Source organism: Cavia porcellus, unplaced genomic scaffold (genome assembly GCF_034190915.1).
Source record: "Cavia porcellus strain 051 isolate PalLab524CR breed Dunkin Hartley unplaced genomic scaffold, mCavPor4.1 scaffold_16, whole genome shotgun sequence".
NCBI lineage: Eukaryota > Metazoa > Chordata > Mammalia > Rodentia > Caviidae > Cavia > Cavia porcellus.
The window spans coordinates 14,147,471-14,171,585 of NW_026947499.1; the positions used below are offsets into that span (position 1 = coordinate 14,147,471).

Consider the following 24,115-nt stretch of genomic DNA (forward strand, 5'->3'; position numbering starts at 1 on the left):
CTTCAGCTGATGTTTACGTGCTGGGCAGTGAGTATTACAGATATTCTTAAGAGGCCATAGGAATAAAGAAATAAAAGAGTGACCGTTGCTAAAGTGAGTGTCTAGTGATGATCACGGTAGAAATCTCTTTACCTGGGGAGCCTGCCTGCCTGTTGTCATGGCATCTGCTGGCAGCCATGAGAAAGGGTGAGAGTCTCCTGAGCCAGGGGCAATAGAAAGCCACTCTCCTCCATGCGTTGGTGGGTGGGAAGAGGACGGGGTGTCCCCTTCCCAAAACCCACAGCACCTCTGGGCCTCCCGGGGGAAGGCAAGGGAGGGGTCCCAGAGTGTTACCCAAAGCCGTGTTCCGCTCCTCCAGCAGTTCCACCTTGACCATCTGGTTGACAGGGGGGGCATCCTCCAGCCGCTCGATGAGGGCATTCACGAGGTCTTCGTGGTTGCCAGGGAAGACCCCCAGGTGGTCCCCGGGCTGGTACTGCAGCTCCTGGTTCCCGTTGGTGTGCAGACGCACAAAGATTGTCGATCGGCTGCAGTGGGGGACATGGGGAACAATAGGACAGGAGTCATCAGCCTCTGTCCCTTTTCTCTGCTTGGTGGCTGTAATTCCCTTCTTCTGCTTTCTCGGGAGCTTGTGCCATCAAAGCTGATGCCCTGTTTCCTCTCACAGTCACCCAAGGGGTCCTCACTGAAAATCCAGCGGCAGTCCCCAGGCTCGCCGGACAGGAGGTAGCACCAGGTATGACTGCTTCCCGCCTCCTCACCTCCTAAGCTCTCCATCACCTAAGCTCTCCCAGTCTGCTCTACGGCCTGTTCCTCTTCTGCTGGTTCCACTGTGTCTTCCCAAACCCTGAACACAGGAGCACCCCAGGGCCCATCCTCAGAAACGCCTGCTCCTCTGCCTTCTGGTTTCTGCTGTATTTTTCTCCGCCACAGCTCCACCCTCTGACCCACAGCACTGCTTGGCTCCTCCTATGGTGTGTGATCTGATTGGTCCACAGCTACCCCCTTGTGCCTATCACAGTGCCTGGCACATAGCAGGTTCTCATAAAAGTATTTGTTGTCAGGAAAGAATCTCAGACTCCCAGGGTAAACCAGCTGCTGGCAGTTAGGGTTCTCCCAGGGACCAGCACCCCAGTGGACCCACAGGCCAACCTGTGAAACTCTGTCTTTCCTGACAATTCCTGGCTCCAGACCTCCAGGCAGCCATGGTCCTCAAATTGTCAATGGCAAAGGAAAAAAGCCCTGGCTGTAAGCTTGGGTTCCTCTTATGCATAAATTCACCAGTATTACAACATTGAGAGATGTGGGAAATACACTTGTACATGCCCCTTCACATTGATTTTTGTGTTTCAAGTTCAATGGCTTCGAGACTAAATTCTCAGAAAAGTTTTAGTGCATGGTCGTGGAACATTTTATCCAATCCCTGCCAGTGGGATCAACGACACTTCGGTAAATCAAGCTCTTTGTATTCCGAGCTGGGCTTGCTTTTTCAGATCTGCTCTTTCTTCATTGCCAGTTGGTTTCTGTTGGTGGAGATGCTTGATATTCAACATGAAGTGTCTACATTCTCCATGGTATGTAAATCACACTCGAATAGACCAATGGGACTCGCTATTTAGAGGGTTTTGGCACAACCAAGAGCCCTTTTGTGCTTCAAATAGCCACCATTATTAAAAATAGTTGAGCTGGCACACTTTTCGTGTGTTTGGGGCGGGAGGAGTGTCAAGTATTTTCTGTCTTTAGTATGGTGGGAAATTCATTGGTGGTCATAATTGTTGAACAGTGCTCCATTCCTGGGTGTATCTCACCTCTCTCTGGGGCACTGAGCTTGTTAATTATATGGACTCACTCGATTGATTCTCTCCCAAGCCCACACCAGGCCTTAGGTCTTGGGAGCAGTCTTCATCCTTGGTGCCTTTGACAGGAAGGGAATGAGCAGAGGCCCCCAGCCAGCAGGGGGCGCTGTGCGGCTTCTAGTATGGGTGCTTCCTGGGCTAACCGTGAGGAAGCCTTTGAAACGCAGGCAAATCAGCTCCCGCTTTCTTCCCATCGGATCACGATTTGTACAAAACAGAAATTCAGAGAACCTGAACTTACTGAGCTGGCTCACGAGTGCAACCGTTTTTCCCAAGTCCTCTCAAGGTGCAGGACAGGTAGATAAGGGGCAGGAGGGGAATGTGGCCAGAGGTAAGCTGGAAAGTGGCCCAGCCTGGCCAGGTAGGATTTTATGCTAAGGACCTTTGCAAGTGGCTTGCTGAGATCCTGTGTTAAATGACCTTGGGGGGTCACTGATGGGCTGGATGCTTTGTTGGGGAGCTGCTCTTCACGTGTTGGGGGGGGGCACTGGCTTGGATACCAACTGCTATCAATCTCAGTTCTGCTGCAGGATTCTAAATGGAGGATCCTAAAACTCGGGATGCTTGGGCCTTTGGAAGTTCAGCAGGAGGGGGGAAGGGCAATGCTGGGCCCGTCCACCTGTTCCGCCAGGGTCCCCTACATGCCATGCATTTGTATCCGTGTGCAGAACCAACACATGCATGCACGCATACACCTGGCAGGGGTTCAGTAACAGGTTCACAGATGAAAGATCTGATAACCTCTAGCATTACATGGTAAAAACAAATAGCTAATGTTTACTCTTGCAGAAGAGAGTAAACATTCTCAGTAGTGAGCTGCCTGAGCTAATTAACAAGGCTCATTCATTCCACACATTTATGCCATGTGTCGGTGTTGTTTTAGGCTGTGGAGAGTGACCGTATGGGTAGCAGAGTCCCCCTGCTCACTGGGAGACAGTTTGAGAGCCGTGGCCTAAGTCGGGTACAATGATCAGGACGGCCTCTCTGGTGATCTGACATCTAAACAGAGACTCGAATGATGATAGGAAGAACAAAGATCCAGTGGCAGCATGTCTCAGGAAGGAGGGAATAGTACATGCCAAGGCCCTGAGGCAGAAAAAGGGATGGCACATTCAAGGAAGGGTAAGAAGACCCTAAAGGAGGATGTGGAGACCCCAAAGACCTCATCAGGAGCTGTCACACCAAGGACTCTGTAGTATGTCCAGTAAGAAGCTGTTCCAGCCTGTGATATTGAAGGGTTAAGTGCTTCCATGTATGTTTTTAAACGATGACCCGAGCAGCTGTTGGAAAGTAGATCTTGCAGAGAAAAGCCAAGGAACAAAGAGACATGTTAGGCAGTGATGTTAGCCACTGGAGATGGCCATGGCTTGGCTCCAGGTGGCCACTGGGGACATGAGATGTAGTCCAACAACAGGCCAGGAGAATCCATGGAGATACTTCGTGTGTTAGGGTCGGTCAGGGAGGAGGCTGGAGACTTTGGCTAGAGCCCAATGTTAAGGCTGTAGCGCTCGGGCCCCTTCTTGCCTTTGCACCAGGTCCTCCTCTAGAGGACCACAAAGGGACCCGCACCCCCAGCCTTCCTGGTCCTCGACACCCTCCTCTGCTCCTCTCTGACATCCAAGCTTCATTCAAAGCCCTGCGTTTTCCCTCCTCCCCCTCACTTCTAGGATTTACCATCCACCCCCCGTCAGCTCTCCATTACCGTCTCTCTCATGCACTTTTGCTAATTGTTGTGCACTTATTAGAAAATTGACTTCCAGGCAGGACAGGAACTGTAGTAACTTTTGCTTTTAGAACAGCAAGGATCGCCCTCAAAAGGCTGTTTACTTCCTCTCTCGCCCTTGCATGGCAATTAAGGGTCGCTAGCAGGGCTGATTTGTGATATCTTGAATATCTTGGTTTTAGCCTCCTGGGCCGAAGAGCCAGCTTCCTCCTTGAGCAGGAGGAAATGCGAGATCCATGCTCTTCCTCTCAATTATCTTTTTTTCCCCTAAATTTTATAACATTGGGGATGGTTTAGTGCTACAGGGCATGCGTCTTAAAAACATAAGCCTTAGGTACAATTGGGTTCTTTTTTGTGCTAAATCATAACTGATTTTAATACTACATTCCCGTCTCTAACCTTGTTCAGAATATTGTTGGTTACGTTTAGATCGTCAACTTGGAGTCAGATAGTCCTCCCAGAGGTGCGAGGCTCGATTTGGAGACCTTGGTTCAACCTAGCATTAAGGCATCTGCAAGTTTTCTTGCAGTTTATGTACTGTGGTTCAGGGAGTATGCTCTATAAGCTGGAGTTTGGTAATCTGTGTTCAAAAAGATTTCCAGTGGATTCCCAATCCCTTTTTTTCTAATGCTATTTAAGTTATACCTTTCTGTGAGATATAAATGAGAGATAAGGAACATATTTCATCTATGGATTCTCTGTCAGAGGCATTGTGTGCTAAATATTGTAGTTAGCTAATTATTCAGCCCTGAATTTCCTGATCCGCTTTTTACACCGGAGGATCTAGGAGAGATCTGTGCTGTCGATTACATTATCAAGGGGCTGGAGGACTGCACAGAGAGCATGCCTGCTAGGTGTGCAGCTGATTTGAAACCGGGGTGGATGAGGAGGAGACACGAGGACCTAGGACGAGCCGGCTGCTCCGTGTCCCTTGTTTTTAACACTCGCAGCAACCTTGTAATGCTGGTGAGACCATCTGTGTAGTCATTTGGCTCAGTGACTTTGGAGTCAGCTAACCAGGTCAGTGTGACCTGGAGAAAAGTCAGCTGCATTTTCTGAGTGTTATCTCTCCTATTTAAAAGGTGGACGAGCACCGTCTCCACTTCCCGAGCTGGTATGAATTATAAGAGGTGCTGTGCGTGGTGCTCGGAGCCCAGGAAGCGCTCCATAAGTGACAGCCATCTTTCTCGCTGCCGTTCCCATTTATAGACCAGGAGACAGGGGCTCGGACCACCCGAGTGTCGCGTTAGGGCCACATGTGGAAGGGCTAGAGTCAGAACCCAGAGCCCTGCAGCCGCAGAGCCCGCTCTTTACACCACGCTATGCAAGGGAGTGAGGTTTCAAAAGACCTTGCTGGGCTGTCGCTGCAAAGTGAGAAAAGATTCTGTGCAACAGGGATCAGCGCAGAGATATTCATTAGTGCTGAAAAATATTATACAAACAGAGGGATAGACAGCGCTGGTTTGATTATGTCGAGCGGACAGAAAACTTCTAGAAGCGGCAAGGACACGGGCTTCATGGAGAGAAGGCTGCCTGTCGGTAGGACGTGCCAGCATCTCAGGCTGCATTAGCACGTCCTGTCCGGGTCGGTGAGGACAATAATTACCCCAGCACACTCGGCTTCAATCACAAGACCTCCACCGCACTGTGACCAGCAGACAGAGAATGACATTTCCAGCAGGACAGAGCGTGTCCTTCTACTGAAGCCGAAGGCCTGGGGGACTGGGCGTTAGGGAGGCTGACAGGAAGGTGTCAGGACCCTGGGGAAACGGGTCCATCTCTGTGATTATTTGCAGACCTCCATGAAAGAAATGAATTTCCTTGGGTGCCACAGGAAAGGGTAACTGGGTTTAAAATAAGTATGAAAAAATACACATTTTAGCTGAAGAGGATATTAAGGCATTTGGTTCTGTAAGATCTATGAACTATTTGGCTTTGTTGGATATTAAGATAATTTCTAATGACCAGGACACAGCACGTGGGCTGTTTGGGACAGGGAATGAGCCTCTCCCCATCCAAAAGAAATTTAAGAAGAGTCCAGGTAACTATTTTTTTTTTTTTTTTTTTTTTTTGCAATATCCCACTGAAAGTAATTATCCACAGTGAGGAGATGCAGACTTAAGAGATTTCCAGGGAGGCGCTGTGACCCAGTGGGCACTGAACAGTTCTTCGGGGCGAGGCCCAGTGTGGAGGGCAGCTCATAAAAACCTCTCTCCTTCCCCCTTTCTCATGACCAACACCGTCTCCTTTGTGCTGGGAGCATCTTTTGTTTTTAGAGCTGGCCACGGAACCAGGGCCTCATGCATGCTGGGCGGGCCCCACTCCTGAGCTACACCCCCAGCCCCACTGCGACCTTCGTAAAGAGAAAGCGGAAAACTCAGGTAACGGCAGCAGTAGTGGGGGGCTCGGTGACCCCCTGCAATTGCTGGGACACAGGAAGCTGGTCTGTGGAGTCAGCACGACCTCCTCCCTTCCTGCAGGTGGCACCTGGGCACCAAAGTGGGGGGCGCCAAGTGAAGCCCAGGCTTCTTACCTGGATTTAGGGCTTTGCAGGTTTTGGCGGCTCAGGAGTCGAGCGGCAGAGACTCGCTTTTTGTGGACATTGGAAAGACCTGTGAATAGAACAAAGGGCGTCCTTCCTGAGATGTGGCTAAGCCACTGTCCATAAAGTGCTCTAGCTTTTCCTGGAGACCCTGCTCACACTTACAGGCCTTTTGGAGCCAAGCGAAGAGATGCAAGAGAAGAGGCTGGTGGCATTGGCGGGGGGATAGGATAATGCAGGGCAGAAAGCAAGCTTGGCTACTCAGTCGGGGTGAGGGTGGTTGTGGGGGGCACATCGGCTTCCAAGCACACACGTCCCTGGCATCGGGCACAGGGCATGTTCATCATGGGAAGACGGCATCAGAGACCAGAGCCACGAAGCCACTTTCTCCCCCCTCCTGGCCTGTCCATCCTCCCCCCCTGGCCCCAGGACCTCCCCGGGAGCGCGGTGCGCGGTACCTTGGGTGAGTTCCGGTGCCTCGGCCACGTAGGTGAGGCGGAACTTGTTCCTCTTCCAGCTGCGGTCGTTGCTGATGAGCGAGTTGTTCGCCTTCTCGATGTTGACGTCATCCCCCACGCAGAACACATCACAGGCTGCCTGTGACACGAGAGGCTTCCGGTGACTGCTTTCGGCTGAGAGGGGCTCCTGCCTCGGAGCTCCAGGTCACGGGATGTATTTCAGCATCCTTCCTCCTGCCCTCCAACTCTGCCTGTCTCCTCTCCTCCTTCTTCCTTTACCTCTCCACACACTCACTCATCCCTCCATCCCTCCATCCATCCATCCATCCATCATTTCATCCCTCCACCCACCCACTCACCCATTTGTCCATCCATCCATTCACAATCCATCTGTTCATCCATCCATCCATCCACCACACCCTCCCTACCACCCAGCCATGTATCCACGCATCTGTCCACCTATCCTGTATTTTTAAAATACCCTCAATATACTGAGCACATCATGTTTACCATTAACTTTATGACTTAACCTTTACTTACCCTATAACTCTATGCTGAAATTTATTTCTAAAATCAACTTGCATAGAGGCTTAACATTAAAGAGGAAAGTAAATATCATAGAATTTCCTATTTGTCTTCCTTAAAATATTTAAAAAATTATATAAAGACAAAAATGCTGGATGTCTGGATTTGCATTTTTCTTTTTTTAAAATCAAACTCACTCATTCTTTGGTGTTAATAATCCTAAGAATTATTGCTCAATTATTATTTTTGCTATTGTTTTTGAGTTGGATTCTATTTTTCTTAAGCTAGCTTCGGATTCCTGGGCTCAAGTGATCTACCAAGTAGCTAGGACTACAGGTACACGTTACTACAGAACTAGTTTTTAATAAAAATCTATTTTCCAATACTGGGAATTGAACTCAGGACCTTGTGCTTGCCAGGCAGATATGCTTATGAGCTATATCCCTGGCCCTTTTAGGGTAGTTTTACCAATGTTTGGCCTTGTGCTGATTGTAAAGCAATTCAAGTGTTTAATGTGGCATCTTCATATTATGGAATATTACTTGGTCAAGTGCTATGACATAAATAAACCGGAAAACATTCTACTGAGTGGCAGAAGCCAGTCACCTATCCCCTGGTTCCATTCATCTGAAGCAAACAGAACAGGGAAATCTATAGACACAGAAGTTAGACTTGTGATCACGAGAACCCAGAGTGTCATGGGAGAACAGCTTGACAGCTAAAGGGTACAGCGGTGTGAACCTGTCTTAATTCCGGGATGCTCCGTACAGGTTGGCTAACTGAAACCCTAACCATACAGGGATCTCAAGTGTGAAAAATCCGAGTTATCTCAATTCCCCACATCTGGTTTGAAAGACAGGAACAGGCTTCTGAACACAGCTGCTCCCCCAGGGCCCCTCACAGCCCAGGAGCCTCTGTTTCCCCTTTTGCTCTCTTCTGCCCTTGCTTTCCAGATAAAAAGCACCCCCTGGCTGACAGCAGGGTGCACAGTCTCCTCTCTCTGGGGGCTGTGGATAAGGGCGCATCCTAGGGCAGAGAAAGGAGCAGGGAAAGGTGAGATCCCCATTCAAGTCCCTGACCGCAGCGTGACCAGATTAACCAGCGCCCACATGCGGACACAAGGCCACGTTTCATTTGTTCTCTAGGGACCTCCTATTAGGACAATGCCAACCAACAGGATGTCCCCTCATGATGGATACCGTTTGCAGTGTGTAGGATGGAAACCATTATCCACCTAGGGCTGCCAAGCACATCAATGTGCACCTCATAACATCGTAACAGATGTGGAATTTTCAGTGGTACCTATGTAGAGAGAATCTAAATTTTATTTATTTTGAGACAAGGACACGCTCAGGCTGGGTTGCAACTTGTAAGTCTCCTGCCTCAGCCTCCCAGAGTTCTGGAATCACAGGCGTGCACCACCAGGGCCAGCCGCCCCTGAGTTTCGGAGCCCACATTACCTTGAACACCTTCTTGGCCCAGGTCCTGAATGCCTCTTCCTGCCCACAAAGCTCATCCCCCTCTCTCATCTTCAAGATCCTCTCCCCACCCAGCTCCTCCAGCAGGGTGTCCACAGCGTGACCGAAGGCGCAGAAGTGCGGGTACGCCCGAGAGCCGAGGCCGAACACAGAGAACCTGCCAAGGAGACGACAGAGGCTCATCGCTAGGGCACAGTGGGGCACAGAAGGGTCTGTGTCCTGGGCTGAATTGTGTCCTCTCAGAATTCTTAGTTGGACCCTAGACCTCCAATGTGTATATGCACTGTGTTTTAAAAAATATAGTGAATATTTTAAAAATGACAGTAAGAGATCATTGTCACGAATTTCCCTCAAACCACCTCGTCTCACTGGGGACACACTTCTCCCGTTCTGGCCACCTTCTGCAGTAGTTCTGGACGTGCTCTTTCGTGAGGGTCTTTAGTTACACTGTTGTGACTACCCCAACATCCTGAATTGTTTTGGAACATTTAGCTCTCATGATCATCCTGATGTTGGGGAAGAGCCATAGCCACACAAAACCAGATTCGGTGAGGAAGCTGGATCAGGACCATTGGAACATTTCAACAAGCCTGCTTCCCGTTGAATGCACTGGGCACCAGGACTCATTGTATTTTTGACCACGTCTCCTAAAGACGTGAGAGAAGACGTCTGGACTGCTCCAGAAAGTGGCAGGAGTGGTGGGATAGGTGTGTTGGAAGTGAGAGGAAATGTCAGTGTAATGATTTTTTTTTTAGTTTAAACATTTCCCGAATATTTTGATCAAGCTGCACATGTGGCGCCAGGGCCTCTAATGGAGGTAATTAAGGTTAAATGAGGTCATAAGGGTGGGGCCCCACTCCAATAGTATCAGTGTCCCTATAAGAAGAGGGAACCCTTCCCTACTTTTTCTCAGAATGCCACAAAAGATGACCAGTTACAGGGCAGGAAAAGAGGCCGCACCAGGAACCATCCCTGCTGACACCTTGATCTTGGACTTCCAGCTTTCAAAACTATGAGAAAATAAGTATCTGGTGTTTTAGCCGCCATTCTGGGATACTTTGCTATGGCAGTCCAAGCCGATTGGCATAACTGGTGTCTCCAGCAGCACTGTGTTTAGCCCATGGTGATCAGGCCACCCAAGCCCCTGTGTGGAAGGCCATGTTTTTTGTACACCTCAGGGCCTTTGAACCTCTTCCTTCCTTTTAGGCCCTGTGGGTCTCATCATCCTTAGGAGAAAATCCAAGCTGTTGGAATTCTAAGGTTCTTAGGAGGATAAGATGGGGATAGTAATGACCTGGAACCACTGGCTGGCTCTTGCATGCCCCTTTCTGAGCTGGATAAATGGGGGGAAAAGTTTATCATTTTGAAAGCTTGAGTTCTACCGACAACACAACTAGCTTAGCTTTAGGTAGAAAGTTAACAAAAACTAACAGGAGAGACCCCAGTGACCTGCGTTCATAAAGGGACCAGAAGGTCTTGTCAGGAACACATCGAATGTCAGTGTGTACCCAGGATTTTCCAGTGGGATGAGAGGGTTATAACCATGCCTACCTGCATAGATAGATACCTTCCGGAAAACGCTGGTGTTTGAAAGAAGGGAGCTTAACTGCATGTAGGCTTTCTCCGTGTTGAGGTGGGGCGATTTTGGATGACGTGTGGGAAATTTCTTGCTTATGTATTGTCTTACAGACACTAGGGCGTGTGTGTGTGTGTGTGTGTGTGTGTGTGTGTGTGTGTGTGTCTCCAGGGACTCTGAATTGAGCTGAATCTCCAGTCTCTTTTTTTCAGACTTTGAAACAGGTTCTCACTGACTTGCCCAGGTTGGGCTCCAATGTGAAATTCTCCTGCCTCAGCCTCTCAGAGGGCTGGGATTACAGATACACCTTGGTGCCACTGAATGCCACATTTCTGGGACTTGGCTCTGGCTGAATCTCTGGACCAGAGATGGAGCAACAAGCCTTGACTGGGACAAGGGCTCTCCACACCTCTTTCAAGGTTAGAGTCACCCCAGGTCTGCCACGGAGAGGAACTATTTTCTCCGCTCCACACGGGCTCTGTCAGTCTCCCTGAATCTTTGGTTGAGGACGACAGGGACAAGATGGTGGCAGAGATGGAGAGGGTGGGGACAAGCCGGAGGCTGGGGAGGGGCTCTCAGCCTCTTCACTTTACTTTTTAGCCAATAACCCTTATGTTACGGTCTGACTGTTTGTATCCCTCTAAAAATTGTCAGTTGAAACCTACATCACCCTAACGGAATTGGGAAGTGATTAGGTCATGGCGGTGAAGCCCTTGTAAATGAGATTAGCGGCCTTGTAAGTGGCTGAAAGGACCAGAGTTCTCCTCTTCCACCAGTGGACCTGCCAACGCCTTGATCTTGGGTTCCCTGGCCTCCAGAACCCTGACTAAGACATTTATGTTGTATACGGCTGCTCAGTTTATGAGATTTTGGAACAGACTAAGAAATTCACCTCTTGAGTTTGCCAACACACAATCCAAGAGGTTGGTTCATTAATTTGTGTTTTGTTGGACCTACAGCCTGCACCGCAGCGAGGAGTCAACTTCTGTTCCTGTCATAATCCTCACTTATGATTTCAAACTTCCTATTTTAAATCTCCAAACCAGCAGCTGACTAGCTTCTTATAAGTGAGGCCACACAGCAAATATTTTTAGGACTGTGAAACTGAAGCCATTATGTAGGTACTTACATAACAAGAAAGAAAACAAATTCTGGCCCATTTTAAAAATCGATGATATCAAAAACATTAACAATAATAACTGAGGGCCATTTCTAAAATGCAGGTCTACTAATGAGAAGAACGGGTTTATTTTTTGAGGGGGTAACATCTTGCCTAGCTGGGGTTCTTAGGTAAAGCTTTCCATCGTTATACAAATTACAAAAATTCATCTGTGAAAAAAATCCATTCTGGGCTCCTGGGTTGTACCGTAACATGCAGCGGTCAGGCTGGAGTTGGTTCACAGGCATTATTAGCTTGCCAACCCCTGCTGTGATAGGTTGAATAAGGGACAAATAGGTCTGATTGTTAAAACTCCAGAAGTGATGTTTCAGTGTTGAGCTAAAAACTGTGCTGATGTCAGAACTCATAAAATGTACCATCCCAAGCTGGGCTCCTCGGGTACACCAGGGGCCCTGACTGCTAAGGATGTGACCGGGAAGGGTCAATGATTCTAGCAAGTGTAGGGTGTCCGCGCAGGACGCCGGGGCCAGCGGGCTAAGGGAACCCCCTGTACTTGCTGCTTAGTTTTGCTGTCAACCTAAAACCACTTTTAAAAATAAAGTCTATTTTAAAAATGGCCTGATGGATAGGATCCTTCAACAGCTAGGGGACCCTGTGACCTGTGTCATCTACCCAGCATTGCTCTGAGCAGAAGGATGGGCTGGTGCAGGCTGGAGACATTTACAGTGAGGCTGGAATGTTCTGCCTAGAGAGTTGACTGTATCACTCTCATTTTTTATTTTTTCTTCTTTCTTTTTTTTTTTTTTTTTTTTTTTTTTGGTACTGGGGATCGAACTCATGACTGTGCACTTGCCAGGCAGGTGCTTATGCTATTGAGCTATATCCCAGGCTTGTCTCAGTTTGACCAATATCCCTGAGACTAAAGTTTGCCATCCCAGCTTACGTCTTTCCAAATGCTTGTTAGATGGAATACGTGGTTGCTGAAACACGAAATACGGATTTGTCCATGTGCCCCCTGAAACTATCTCATGATAGGTGACTGTGCTTAGGGGGAACCTCGAGCTAAGGGAGGATTTTTAAATTTGCCTGTAGGTTGGAGTCAGAGAGATTTAAAGGCAAAGGCCTGTGCTTCAGCCAGATTGTAGGTCAGCTATGTCAGAACCCCTGAAGACAGGGCTTGGGTACCGCATCGGTATACTGCTAATATCCTAGGTGATTCTAATGTGCATGCGAGGTTGAAGACCAAGGGTCGTGGCTGGGTATCTCCAGAAATTTACATCAGGTGTCCAAGGTGTCACTGGGAAGGGCAGCTCTGGGGCGATTAATATCTGGGGGTGAATCTCCTTCAGCACAGATGCTGGGGTGAGCCCTGGAGGTGGGGCGCTCAGAGAGGATGCATAGGGAGAGCTGTGTGTTTCCATGGGCAAGGGGTCCTGGACACCACCCAGGGATGGTTTTATGTGGGGTGATGGGGATGAAAAGGGAGGCCCTATTCCCCATGACAAAGCCTACCTGGCAACTAGACCCCATTATTCCCAGAAGCCTTGATCTACCCTGTGCCCTGAACCCTCCTGCTTACCTCACATTGGCCAGGGGTCCAGCACTCTCAAAGTTGTCTCTGAGGTCAGGCCCATCACCAGATGATTTGCGGGAATCAGAGTAGGAGGAGACGCTGTTGAACCGGACCTTATAGCTCCTGCCAAAATAAACGGGGGCCTGTGAGCTCTGGTTTGCAGCCCCTGATCTCCCCACCAAAATAAACAGGGACCTGTGAGCTCTGCAGCCCCTGATCTCCCCGCTGGGCCGACACCTCCTCTGGATCTTCAAGTTACTGGTTCTGATCCTAAAACCTTTTCTTGCACCATCCTGTGGCCTCTTGAGAATATGTCAGCTTCCCCACATTCAGCGCAGAGATAAACACACCTCTGCACTTGACTCTGCCTCTACTTAAAAGGTAGTCAGGTCACACCTGACTTAGAAAACTTTGGACGTAGCAACAAATAGTTGTATCACTAATCAGTCAGGAATCAAATGCACCAGCCCCTCGCCATGAGACAGTACTTCTCAAATCGTAAGTACAAATCATACAAGAATCATCCTGGACTCTCACTAAAATGCAGATTCAGTTCAGCAGCCCTGAGGTAAGGCCTAAAAATCAACATTTTTAAGCAGTTTGTAAGAGATACCAACTTGCCAGGCCCCAGAATTTACTTTAAGTGGTTGTGAACTAGATTCATGCTTTCCAGTACAGCAGCCACTGGCTACGTTGGCTATTTCCATGTAAGCTGATTAGAATGAGACACAGTAAAAATTCCGTTCTTCCCTGCACCAGGCGCTCTGGGCGCTCACTGGCCGTAGATGGCTCTGGCTGCTATCTCGAGCAGTGACAGTGCTGTGTGATGTTCACGTGGACAGTGTTGGTCTGTCCCGGTCAGTGCTGTCCTCCATGGACGGTGGCCCTGAGACTCCTCAGAGCTGGCCACTGGTCACATTGCAAGGGCACAAAAAATGTTCAGCACCGATACCAGCGTGAAAAGACATCACATGTTATGAAACTGTTTTCAAGGGGAAGGAAGAGAGCCTGGGACCCAAATGCAGTATAAGAGTCACAGAAACCTTTGGAGATTTAAAAAAAAAAAAGGCCCAGTTTTCCAGTTTTCCTCTAAAAGTGGTGCGTTTTATTTTCTGACAAGGCAAAACCAAACCAAAACAAGCAAAAAAGAAAAAGAAACACACGCATACACACACAAACCCCACAGTGAAACCTACGATACCCAACAAATAAACAAACAAAAACAACCTAAAGCCCCAGATTCAAGACAAACACCCAACACACACATATCTCAATGTATTTTTAAAAAGAAAAAAAACCTCCAGAAATTATGCATTCTGGCAACAGGGCATCTCGGCTGGACGTTCTTCAACGTTTTGCTCTGGCATCAGGAAAGTTCTAAATATACGTGAGTGTATTTTCTGCCCTGAAATAGTCTCACATTGAGTCACTTCTCCAAATAAGTCATGCCACATATCAGGGGGTGGCTGTGTTGTTAGTGTGGGAGGCATGGTTGACGGTTGTGGGGTAAAAATACCAGCACGTGTATTTGGATGAAGCTGGTGGTTTCTCCAAATGCTTCCCCCTCGTGGTGATTATCCCTCAGTTCCTGGCAACAGCCCCCAGCAGAGGGCAGGGAAGAGAAAACTTCTCCCCATTGAGCAGAGAGGAAAGACTGAGGGCCACAGAGTCCAGATGTGTTCAAGGTCATCGAGTGGATTAGTGGGTTAGGACGCAGGTCTCTTTGAGACCCGATGCAGCCAGGGATGCTCAGCTTTTGGGCATGCATACACACTGGTGCGTGCGTGCACACACACGCACATGTACACACATACGCACATGTACACACACATGCCTGCATACACATGCACACATACGTACACACGCATGCACGCATACACGTGCACACACATACTTGCACACACATGCACATGTGCACACACACACTCTACCTGTGCTGGCTGTCACGGGCTGCAGCCAGACCGTGGACTTCAGTGTCACCCCGGGGGAGGGAAGGCCCTTTACGGGGAAAGAAACGCAAGGGTTCCGGGTACCTAGAGGGGAGAACGGTTGGTGCCCTCTCTCTCCCTGAAGGAGGGGTGAGGGGGGCCTGTGGGAGGCCACCCAGGATGGCTGGGAAGGGCAGTGTGCAGAGGGTGAGGCCCGGGACGCTGGACACGTCCCCCAAGATTCCAGCATAGTAGGTTTGGCAATGTGTGCTCAGCACAGAGAGAACCAGGAGCAATTTTTGGCACGACATGGTCTCCACCAGCTGGCTCCGGGATTAGCCTCCTTCTTTGGTAGATATTGGAGATGGAACTCAGGGGTTCACGCCCACTGAGTGACACCCCCAGGCCTTTTAAGTCAATTTTATTTTGACATGGGGCCTTCCTAAGTTGCCCAGGCTGGCCTCAAACTTTCAATCCTCCTGCCTCAGCCTCCAAAGGAGCTTGGACTCAGGGAACAGTGGTTCCCTGGGCAAGGCCCTGTGTCCTACACGTCATGGTGGATGCCAGGGCGTTTTGAGGGTAAGCTTGGTGACAGGCACTTTCTTGCTGAGAACTGCCTTTCCCCAGCCCTGGGTCAGATGTGATTTTTCTGCAAACATCTGCAGGTCTGTGTGTCTCTCAAGGCTACCTCAGCTGGGCTTTGAGCTTGGATCACACACGAACCACAAGTCCACCGTGAGCACTGGACAGAAAAGTCCCCAGGAGCCAGGCAGCTTTCCCTGACGCTGAATGCGGGTCTCCAAAGCAAGCGCTGATCCTACACTGGGTGCGGAACTCTCCCCGAGCTCTTCCATCTATTTCTTGATTTGGTTCTTACCAGAATGTAAAGCGGGGTGTTAGAATCTCCTCTTGACACAAAAAGAAACTGAGGCATGGAGCTGGGATGTGATTTTAGTCAGACAAAATATCAGCCCCAGTGGACCTCAGACCCCTCCCTCTGGTCTCTGATGGACTTTGGGTCACCGTTACCGCGAGCCAGAACTCAAATGTGAACCTCAGGCTCCAAAAGACAATTATCAGTTACCCGGGGGGGGGGGGTTACATGTGGCATTGAGGGGATCATCCACTTACTTCCTTTCCTCCTGCACAGAGTTGGGGTGCCTCATTTCCATCAAAGCACAGCCGAATTTCTGGAAGTCAAAGCAGATGAGCACAACGTGAAATGTGTGTTAGAACACCTGGAGCCCAGTCAGGCGCAAGGTCTGGGGACCCAGCTGGTAAAAGAGGAGTCTGCTGCCTAAGGGCCGGATGTCAGGGATGGTCAAAGATGCAGATGGGCAGTGATGTTTAAGTTTCGGGTGCGGCACAAGGCCAGCTGTGGAAGGAACTAGAGGCATGGATCCCCCTACCCTGCAAAAGCTCTCTACCACTGCCTCTATAAAATGACTGGCTTCATCTCTGGAGCAGGGAGACCAACTCATGATTGGAGCACCCACTCCAAACACACTGACTTTTACTCCGGACTGTTTGGCCAGTGGACACCAACAGACTGAGAACTGGAAATTGTCCAGTCGTGGCGGAACTTGTAACAAGCTGAATCACCGGCTTTGAGGGGTGAGGGGGCTGATCCCATGGGGAGCCCCGCTGCTGCTGCCAGAGCCTCGCACTAGAACAGGAGAGGGTTCTCTCACCTCCCCATTCTCAGGGGGGTCCCCGTTGCCGAAGGTGCTGGTCACCACCAGAACCAGAGCTTCGTGCTCCAGGTGTACGATGTCATATTCCTCCATAGACATCACCTAGGGGGCGCGGCAGAGGCGTGGGGTGGTGGGGGAGGGGAGGAGCAAAAATAGTGGGGGAAAGAGAGCAGAGAAAGAAAGCGAAAAAGGGGAATCATTTTGCGACACCATCATTGAATGGGGAATCAGGTATTTGAAGGGGCTCCAGTGGGTCAAATTTACAGCTCCTGGGTAACAGGGGTTTTTTCTGATGGGCACTGTGGACTGAGGGATTTGTAGGAGTTTGGCCCACTGTCCAATGGTGGGCTCCAGAAGGGAGATCTTGAAGGGTGCCCTGGGGGTTCTTACAGCCCACTGCTGCTGAGTTCTTGATCCCTTCAGGCTGGGCCAGACAAGTCTGAGAACTTGCCTGGGGGAAAGATTGTTGCCTTGTGTGTTAGCATCAAAGGCACAATGTTTCCAAGCCCAGGTTCTAAGGAGGATCAGCCTCCTGCGGTTCTGCTGGAGATTATAGTACGTGTTCCTAGACTAAAGGCTCTGAGAAGTCCTACAGCAATGAAATCCATGGAGCTGGGTTTCGTGTAGAGCTGCCCAAACTGATCCCAGAATGATCTGGGGGTCCAATGTTGCTAACATTTCTCTTTCCAGAGAGGAGCTTTGTTTGAGATTCCTGGACTCCTGGAGGGCTCCTGAGGGTGGGTATCACGGTTACCTAAATTTCCCCAAATGTGTGTGTGTCCTCTGGGTGCTGTCACCTGCAGTCCCAGGCTCTCGTCTGTTGGCTTCCCCGGGCCCTTCCCAACTTCCTTTGCCACAGAGGCCTGGGAGGCTGGCGCCACCCCACCCACCTTGGCATCGAAGGCGTGCTTGAAGATCTCGCACAAGGTCTTGGCATAGGCTTGTGATTTGCCCGTCTCTGTGGCGTACAGGATGGTGGCTTTGACCCTCTTGGCCATGGCCTGCCCCATCAGCTTGGCCGAGAATTTGACGGCTCTGGGAAGGAGAGATGGAGAGAAAGAAATGGGAAAGAGGAGGAGGAGAATCAGGCTGGGACTTCTGAGTCAGAGCCAAGACCTGTGGACTTGGACAAGACAGAATTTACTTTCCTGACTGCTGGTGGCTCGAGGGGTCCCTTAGAGGCGCTCAGAGCTCCTGAGTTTGGGTCCTGTACTGGCTTCTCTATTGGATCGGTTGGGTTACTTAGGGTTAGGGTACTTAGCACAAGTTAAAATTAATTGGTTGGTTTTGTTAGTTTGCCATGGGATTGCTTGAGCCCTTGGCTTCCCAAGCACTGCCTTGAAGGTGAGCATTTATTCATAAAATATTTGTGTGTCTATCCACTGTGTTTCAGGACCTAAAGGACATAGAAAATATAGCTGTGGACAAGCTGTGTGTGTGTGTGTGCGTGCGTGTGTGTGTGCTTGTGTGCGTGTGCGGCTGAGACAGAGACACAAATCAGTAGGCTCTCACTAGGCATCCAGTGAGCGGGATTTTGGAGATTTATAGAACCTCAGAGGAATGGCCCCAGTTATGTTACTGAGCAACACACATCCCAGGTCTTCCACAGATCTGGCACCTAATAGATACTAAATTAAAATCTAGCAGAAGAAATTAGGACTTTTAAAGAGACACTACTATCTAAGCCCTGAGCAGGTTAAACGTCAAGTGTTACCTCTTGCCAGCTAAGCAGAGAACCCCAAACCTTTCGTTCTCTGCTGACAGCGATGCAGGGAATACCTGGGCTCCACTCCGGGCAGTCCCTCCTATTCTTACTAGGAATCTCTGTGTAGACAAATGGCTAATTATCTCCCACCTGGGGCTTCTTGGTGGTAAATTTATCATTTCTGAGAATTAGGCAAACCACCCACGCGGCAGGGAGAGCTCAGCCAGGGGGAACTGAACAGGATAAAAGGTGCCTGGAGGCTCCTGGCAGGATCCGAGCATAAATCGGCATCTATAATTAACTCTATTGTTCCCACCCCCAACCTAATAGTGCAATTAAGGCTTTAGATGAATCCTCCCCTTTTCCTGGAGATGGGGGAGCTGAACGAAAGCCAGAGGTTGTCTCTGCTCAGAACGTTCGGGATCTCCTGCTTAGGACATGGTGCTGCCAATGTGATTGGAGGGTGGAGAAAGCGCCCAGGGGCTGTGTTCACGGGGCCAGGACCTGCGAGACCCTTCAGGGTCTCCAGGGCTCTTCCCCCTCCATCCACGGCTCTCTGTGCTCAGCAAAACCTTATCATCTGGTTCTTCAGATCAGCTGTCACCTCCTCAGGGGCGCCCACCCTGACTACCTGACCTCGAGAGTGTAGCTGCTCTCAGGTACCCACTGCAGCTGCGGGGTTTACTGTATTTGAGTGAGTCTTTGGCAGGATGGTTGTGAGCTTGTGTGAGCAGAGACCATGTTTCCCTTGGAGCCCAGCATGGTGCCCAGCATAGAGAGGACACTTGGTACTCATTTGCTGGTGTAGACAAGTGAGTGCGTATAATCAGAGTTGAGCGCTCCCTAGGCCGAGTGTGTGTGTGTGTGTGTGTGTGCGTGCATGTGTGCATACGCTTGTGTGTGCACCCATGCAGGGCAGGGGTGGGGGGCAGGTTTCTTTCTACTTCTGGGCTCATGACTTCCCGCTGAAATTGGCCTCAGTGGGAATGCTTACACCACAGAAATGGGTGCACATTACAAAGCAAGGTGTCACTGTGGCTGTTCCAGGGGAGCCGGCTCCCCAACACACTGTTGCCTTCAGGACAAGCATGGGGGAGACTGGGGTCCGGAAGTAACCCTGAGAGCAGCTACAGAAACATTCTTGTCCTGCTCAGGCAAAGACGGTGCACGGGGTTGTCGTGAAGAGGTCAGAGGGCACAGCCTCTGCCCGGCCCCCTTTTCTGGGGCTCTGTGAATTGTGGGCACCCCCAGCCCCTGCAGGACACTCACTCTGCCAGCTTCTTGAAGCCGATGGCTCGTCGCTTGGTGGGGGTCCCATTGGTTCCTTTCCAGACGTGGGTGTTCCAAGGATCGGGCTGGGAAGAGAAGAACGGGATCTGGTCACTGCTGCAAGGGTGTGGCTGCTCTCGGAGACGCCCGGACTCCCTGGCTGCCCAAGCCTCAGATACGGTAGCCATGGGAACCTTCTCGCATCAGCCTTCCGTCCTTCTGCTCAGCCTTTGATCCCTCCCAAACGAACCCTGTTCCTCCTCCTGTGGTACTGCAGATTGAACCCAGGGCCTTTGCACTGAACTATACCCCAGCCTTTTTTTATTTTGCGACAGGGTCTCAGCAAGCCTCTACATTGCCCAGATTGGGCTCAAATATATAATCCTCCTGCCTCAGCCTCCCAGAGTGCTGGGACAACACTCTGGGAGTGCGCTACCATGTCAGGGCATCAAAGTCTCTCCTTGCCCTCTCATTCTGTGTGCACGGCTCCTTCAGCTCAACCTGTGCCACACAGTGCAGGAGCCACAGGTCACAGCAGGCAAATGGGCACCTGTGTGTCCACAGCGTTGGCCTGAGCTGAGATGCGCTCTGAGCATCACACACACACCGCATGCAGACGACCTGGTAGGCCACAGGCGGGGCAGCCAGACCTGGTACTCAAAGCAGGGCGTGAGCCGATAGTTGAGCATCTCCTGGTGGAAGACGGGGGTGATACTGCCAGACATGGGGGGCACAATCCACACCCAGTCGGCCGGGCAGCCACCACGACAGCGGTATTCGTTCTCCATGTGCTTGATGAAGGACTCGGTGGCAGAGTGATGGTCAACGATGGTCACTTTGTCGCTCTGTGAGAGGAGAGGGGATGAGGAGTGGGGAGGTCAGAGAAGCGGGGTATTTCCCCAGTAGGCTCCTCTCTCAAAGGTGCGGAATCCCGGTGATGATTCCGTGAAGAATTAAGCAGGACAGGGGTCCGTTCACATTTCCCGTTCAGTCTTCCTGACTCTCCCCGGAGAGACCTCTGGGGGTGCCAATGTGTCCCTGACATCTTTCTCATAGTCCTGCCCGTCTCCCTTCCTCCCCTGAACCCCACTTTATAGCTGGGAGGAACCCACAGGCCAATGAGCTTGGCTCAAACAACTTGGTTCTGTTTTCCTTGTGTTTGTTTGTATATTTCTTTAGCATTACAATTACTTTTTATTTAGGGGCAGAGATAGGGAATCTTCCTTTGTAATGGTGACATAAAATCCTTGTAGCAAAGTTTTAAAGCATAAAGCTGAATTGATTAAAAAGAAAACCAGTAAAAACCACCAAAGTGGTGGATGGAAGGTCTGGGGTGTGCTCGGGTGGCAGAGTTTGAATTCACTTGTTGTCTCTCCCCACAAAAGCCTTACCCACTTCTTATGCATCCCCTTCCCTCTCTTTCCCTCTTTCTTTGTTTGGCCCTGAGATTGAACCAGGACCTTCATACTGAATTACAGCCCCAGCCTCTTTATTCTGCCCAGGCTCACACTTGTGATCCTCTTGCCTCAGCCTCCCAACTTCTCTCCCTGATATGGAACAATCCTGTTTAGATCTAGCTGCCCCACTGAGCTCTCATGCACCCTTGGGTGGGGCTTTGGTAGGTGACTGGATTACAGCTTCTTGTTAGGAGGCGGGGTCAGGTGGGAGAGGTGGGGCCCTCTTCCGGTTGGGGCGTGGCCTGGAGGGGGCCCAGCCCCTCCCTCCATCTCCACTTCCTGTTTGCCATCCCTCTGCCAGGCTGTCCTGCCTTGGAGCCAATCAACTATAGCCTGAAACCTCTACAAACTGTATCAAAATAAACCCACCCTCCTTTAAGTTGTAGGAGTCAGGCCTTGGCCTCAGTGACGAGGAAAAGGGGTTTCTCCTGTGGTTTCACCCGCTACCCCTCCCTGGTCTGCTTGGGACCTGCTTATCCGACTGTCTGTGTGCCTCAGAACACCTGTGGGTCCTAGCTGCCCGCACGGGGCACTGCCACTCCAAGGACAGAGTAGCATCTATGACAGCGATCTCTATTCTGTAGGTCCCTGCTTCGCAAAAACCAGAGAATCCTGGTTGATGTCTGTTGTCCTGGCATCATGAACGGTGTCTCCTTGTGCTCTCAAAAGTGTCATGGGCTTCAATGATGATTTTCCTGGCAAGCCCATCATAATGCCACTTGTCAGGGGCCTCTGTGGCTCGGATAATGAGGATGCGTCCTTATTTCTTTATGTGACAGTTTGAGAGTTTGATCCCTGAGATGACAAGACACAGACGACACCTGTCATCCCAATTCTAAAGAATCAAAAGCAACACGTCACATCCCCCATCGCCTTTTTGTCTTTCACTAAATGATGCCCAGAAAACAGGAGCGCGAGTGGGCGGGAAGCAGCCACGCTGGGGGACAGACGCCCCCTGCAGGTCGTTCCTGGTAGCTGGCTCTCCTGGCGCTCTGGAGGACGCCTGCTCCCCTCTGGGTCTGGGCCTGGGGGGCACTCAGGCGCTACCTACCTGGAAGCTGTAGAGGACGGCGATATTGATCTCCACCAGCGCCTGGTCCTTCCACAGCGAGGACGTCTTCCTCATGTCCAAGTTCATCTTCTTGGCTACTTCCTGCAAGTGAAGGAAACAGACTTGTGGGCCGGCCAGCTTGGGGCTGCACACTAGAGAGGGACAGGGCTGGTGTCATTAGGGATTTCTCAGCTACCTGATCAGCTCACTCATGGGCTGAAGGGATCGATAGCTTGCTCAAAAGAATTCTTTTTAACTGAAAACCTCCACGCAGCAGGAAACTAAAACTTGGCTGCTGGCTCTTTAATTGTTAAGTTTACTTTTTAATGGGAGAGAGAGAGAGACAGACAGAGAGAGAGAGAGAGAAGTGCTAACTCCTCGGAGGCAAGGAAGACAAGGAAATGGGAGGAAGAGGAACATGGGTGGGTGGACTGTGTAGCTTTAGCAAGAGTTGCCAGGGCAAGCTCTCTGTGGAGACCGGACACAAGGTGAGGCCTAAATGAAAAGATGAGAAGAAGTAAGACACTTGCAGATGTGAGGAGGGAGATATTGGAGGCAGACAGAACAGCAAGTGCAAAGGCCCTGAGGTGGGTCTGGCTCGGGCCATTTGAGAAACAGAAAGGTCAGTGTGCTTGGAAGGTGGCGAGCAATTGGATGTTGGCAGGAGAAAAGCTTGGATGATGTAGGACCTTAAAGAGTGTGTCAGAGAGGCAGGATTTTATTACCTGTGCAGGGTGCTTAAAGTGTTTTAAGCAGAGACGTAAGTCTGAGAGTAACATTGTTTGCTTCCCAATAGGAAAAGCTCCCTTGGGTTTGTTCTGTTTTCCCTTCTTGAGTTGTAATTGCTTAGACTCTAGACCAGTGATGGCGAGCCTCATAGAGATTTCAGTTGATACAAACAGCCTGCCGTGGCATGCGTGCCACAGGGTCACCACCACTGCTTTAAACCGTGGGCTTTGAGTTCACCCAGGAACACCTGCTGGACTCCATTTGACGACTGGGGAAACCAAGGCCCAGCAAGGTACCTGAATTTGTCCCAGGTTCCTGGAGCCTGTGGGCCTTAGAAGGGAAGCCACGGGGTGCCTCCCATCCAAGACCGAGAGCTGCCTCCTTCCCAGCTGACACCTCTGGCAGAACGAATGAACGGGAAACCACTCATGTCGTGAAGAATCTGTCGCCCAGGAACACCTTCCTTCATGAAAGCCTGACTTTTCCCAGTGCTAGGCACAAGGGGACCCAGGTCTCATTACAGGGCTGGAATGCAGCCTTTCTCTCAGGTTTGGGGAAACTGCTTTCTGGCCCCCGTGGTCACTCACTGTCTGTATACAAAGGCTGGACTCGGAGAGGCTCACTGAAGTTAGCCAGGGACTTCGCACAGGAACGTGCACAGACAGCTGAGAGAAACTGCCTAAGTCGCCTGGGAGGCCACGCCTGCGGGATCTGGCCCCGTCCGGGAGGCATTTGCAGGAAGTGACACTCGGATGCTGCTTCGAGTAAGCTCCTACAGAACCCGAGTCAGGGGTGAGAGTGAGGTGTGTGCAGCCAGCCTTGCAGTTAGCACTATTCTGTAGCATTATTTTGCAGAAAACAATGTATGACTTAAAAGCCCCAAATGCAACTTGAGTGCCATCAATGGAAACTGCTTAGTTATCTTCTCCGTTCCGCCAGAAGTTAGTGTGGGTTGGCAGCTGCTCAGCAGAACCTTCTGTGGAGCTTTGAAAACTGCTGGTAGCTAGACCCCACCCCAGACTGATACCATCTGAATCCTGGAGGGTGGAAGCCGGGCAGCCTCAAGCTCCCAAGGTAACCCCAAGGTTTGGCAAGGCGGAGGAACCCTGCTCTCTGTCTTCCAGGGTAACACTGGTGGATTTTAATAACATAAACCTAATGCTTGGTCCTGAGTGCTAATCTTGTCTCTGCATCTTAATTATTATGTGACAGAGGTCCAGCACTTAACTTCTCTGTTTCTCTGTGTTCTCTTTTAAAACAAAGCCAACAGCAACAGATCTGGCTGTGGACATTTGCTGGCAAAAACAAAGCAATCCTAAACATGGCTTGGTGGTACACTCTTGCAATCACAGCACGTGGGAGGCTGAGGCAGGAGGATTACAAATTCAAAGTCAGCCTGGGATACATAGTGAGATCCTGTCTCCAAAACCC

At 50.4% G+C, this 24,115-nt stretch overlaps 1 protein-coding gene and 1 long non-coding RNA gene across 9 annotated transcripts in view; one reads left to right on the forward strand and one right to left on the reverse strand.

Moving 5' to 3' along the window:
* The window catches only part of LOC134470645 (uncharacterized), a 39,558-nt gene extending 32,037 nt beyond the window's left edge, over nt 1-7,521 (forward strand). Inside the window, exons 2-5 of one of the 2 annotated variants that reach the window (XR_010039651.1) lie at nt 668-736; nt 1,517-1,574; nt 5,856-5,960; nt 6,639-7,521. This is a non-coding gene — a long non-coding RNA (uncharacterized LOC134470645). Of the gene's footprint in view, nt 1-667; nt 737-1,516; nt 5,961-6,638 lie in introns of both variants that reach the window. The other variant, XR_010039650.1, reaches the window with a different exon arrangement.
* Nucleotides 1-24,115, reverse strand: part of Nos1 (nitric oxide synthase 1) — a 168,146-nt gene that overhangs the window by 20,912 nt on the left and 123,119 nt on the right. For 6 of the 7 annotated variants that reach the window (XM_013141712.3, XM_063225728.1, XM_003477929.5 and 3 more), the window contains exons 11-22: nt 21,956-22,057; nt 20,098-20,292; nt 19,448-19,533; nt 17,364-17,508; nt 16,471-16,575; nt 15,911-15,969; nt 14,783-14,884; nt 12,858-12,974; nt 8,565-8,739; nt 6,580-6,718; nt 6,113-6,191; nt 334-527 (exon numbers count right to left, since the gene is read on the reverse strand). In XM_013141712.3, the coding sequence (XP_012997166.2) occupies nt 334-527; nt 6,113-6,191; nt 6,580-6,718; nt 8,565-8,739; nt 12,858-12,974; nt 14,783-14,884; nt 15,911-15,969; nt 16,471-16,575; nt 17,364-17,508; nt 19,448-19,533; nt 20,098-20,292; nt 21,956-22,057 (1,498 nt within the window). The remainder of the gene's footprint in view (nt 1-333; nt 528-6,112; nt 6,192-6,579; nt 6,719-8,564; nt 8,740-12,857; nt 12,975-14,782; nt 14,885-15,910; nt 15,970-16,470; nt 16,576-17,363; nt 17,509-19,447; nt 19,534-20,097; nt 20,293-21,955; nt 22,058-24,115) is intronic. The other variant, XM_063225729.1, reaches the window with a different exon arrangement.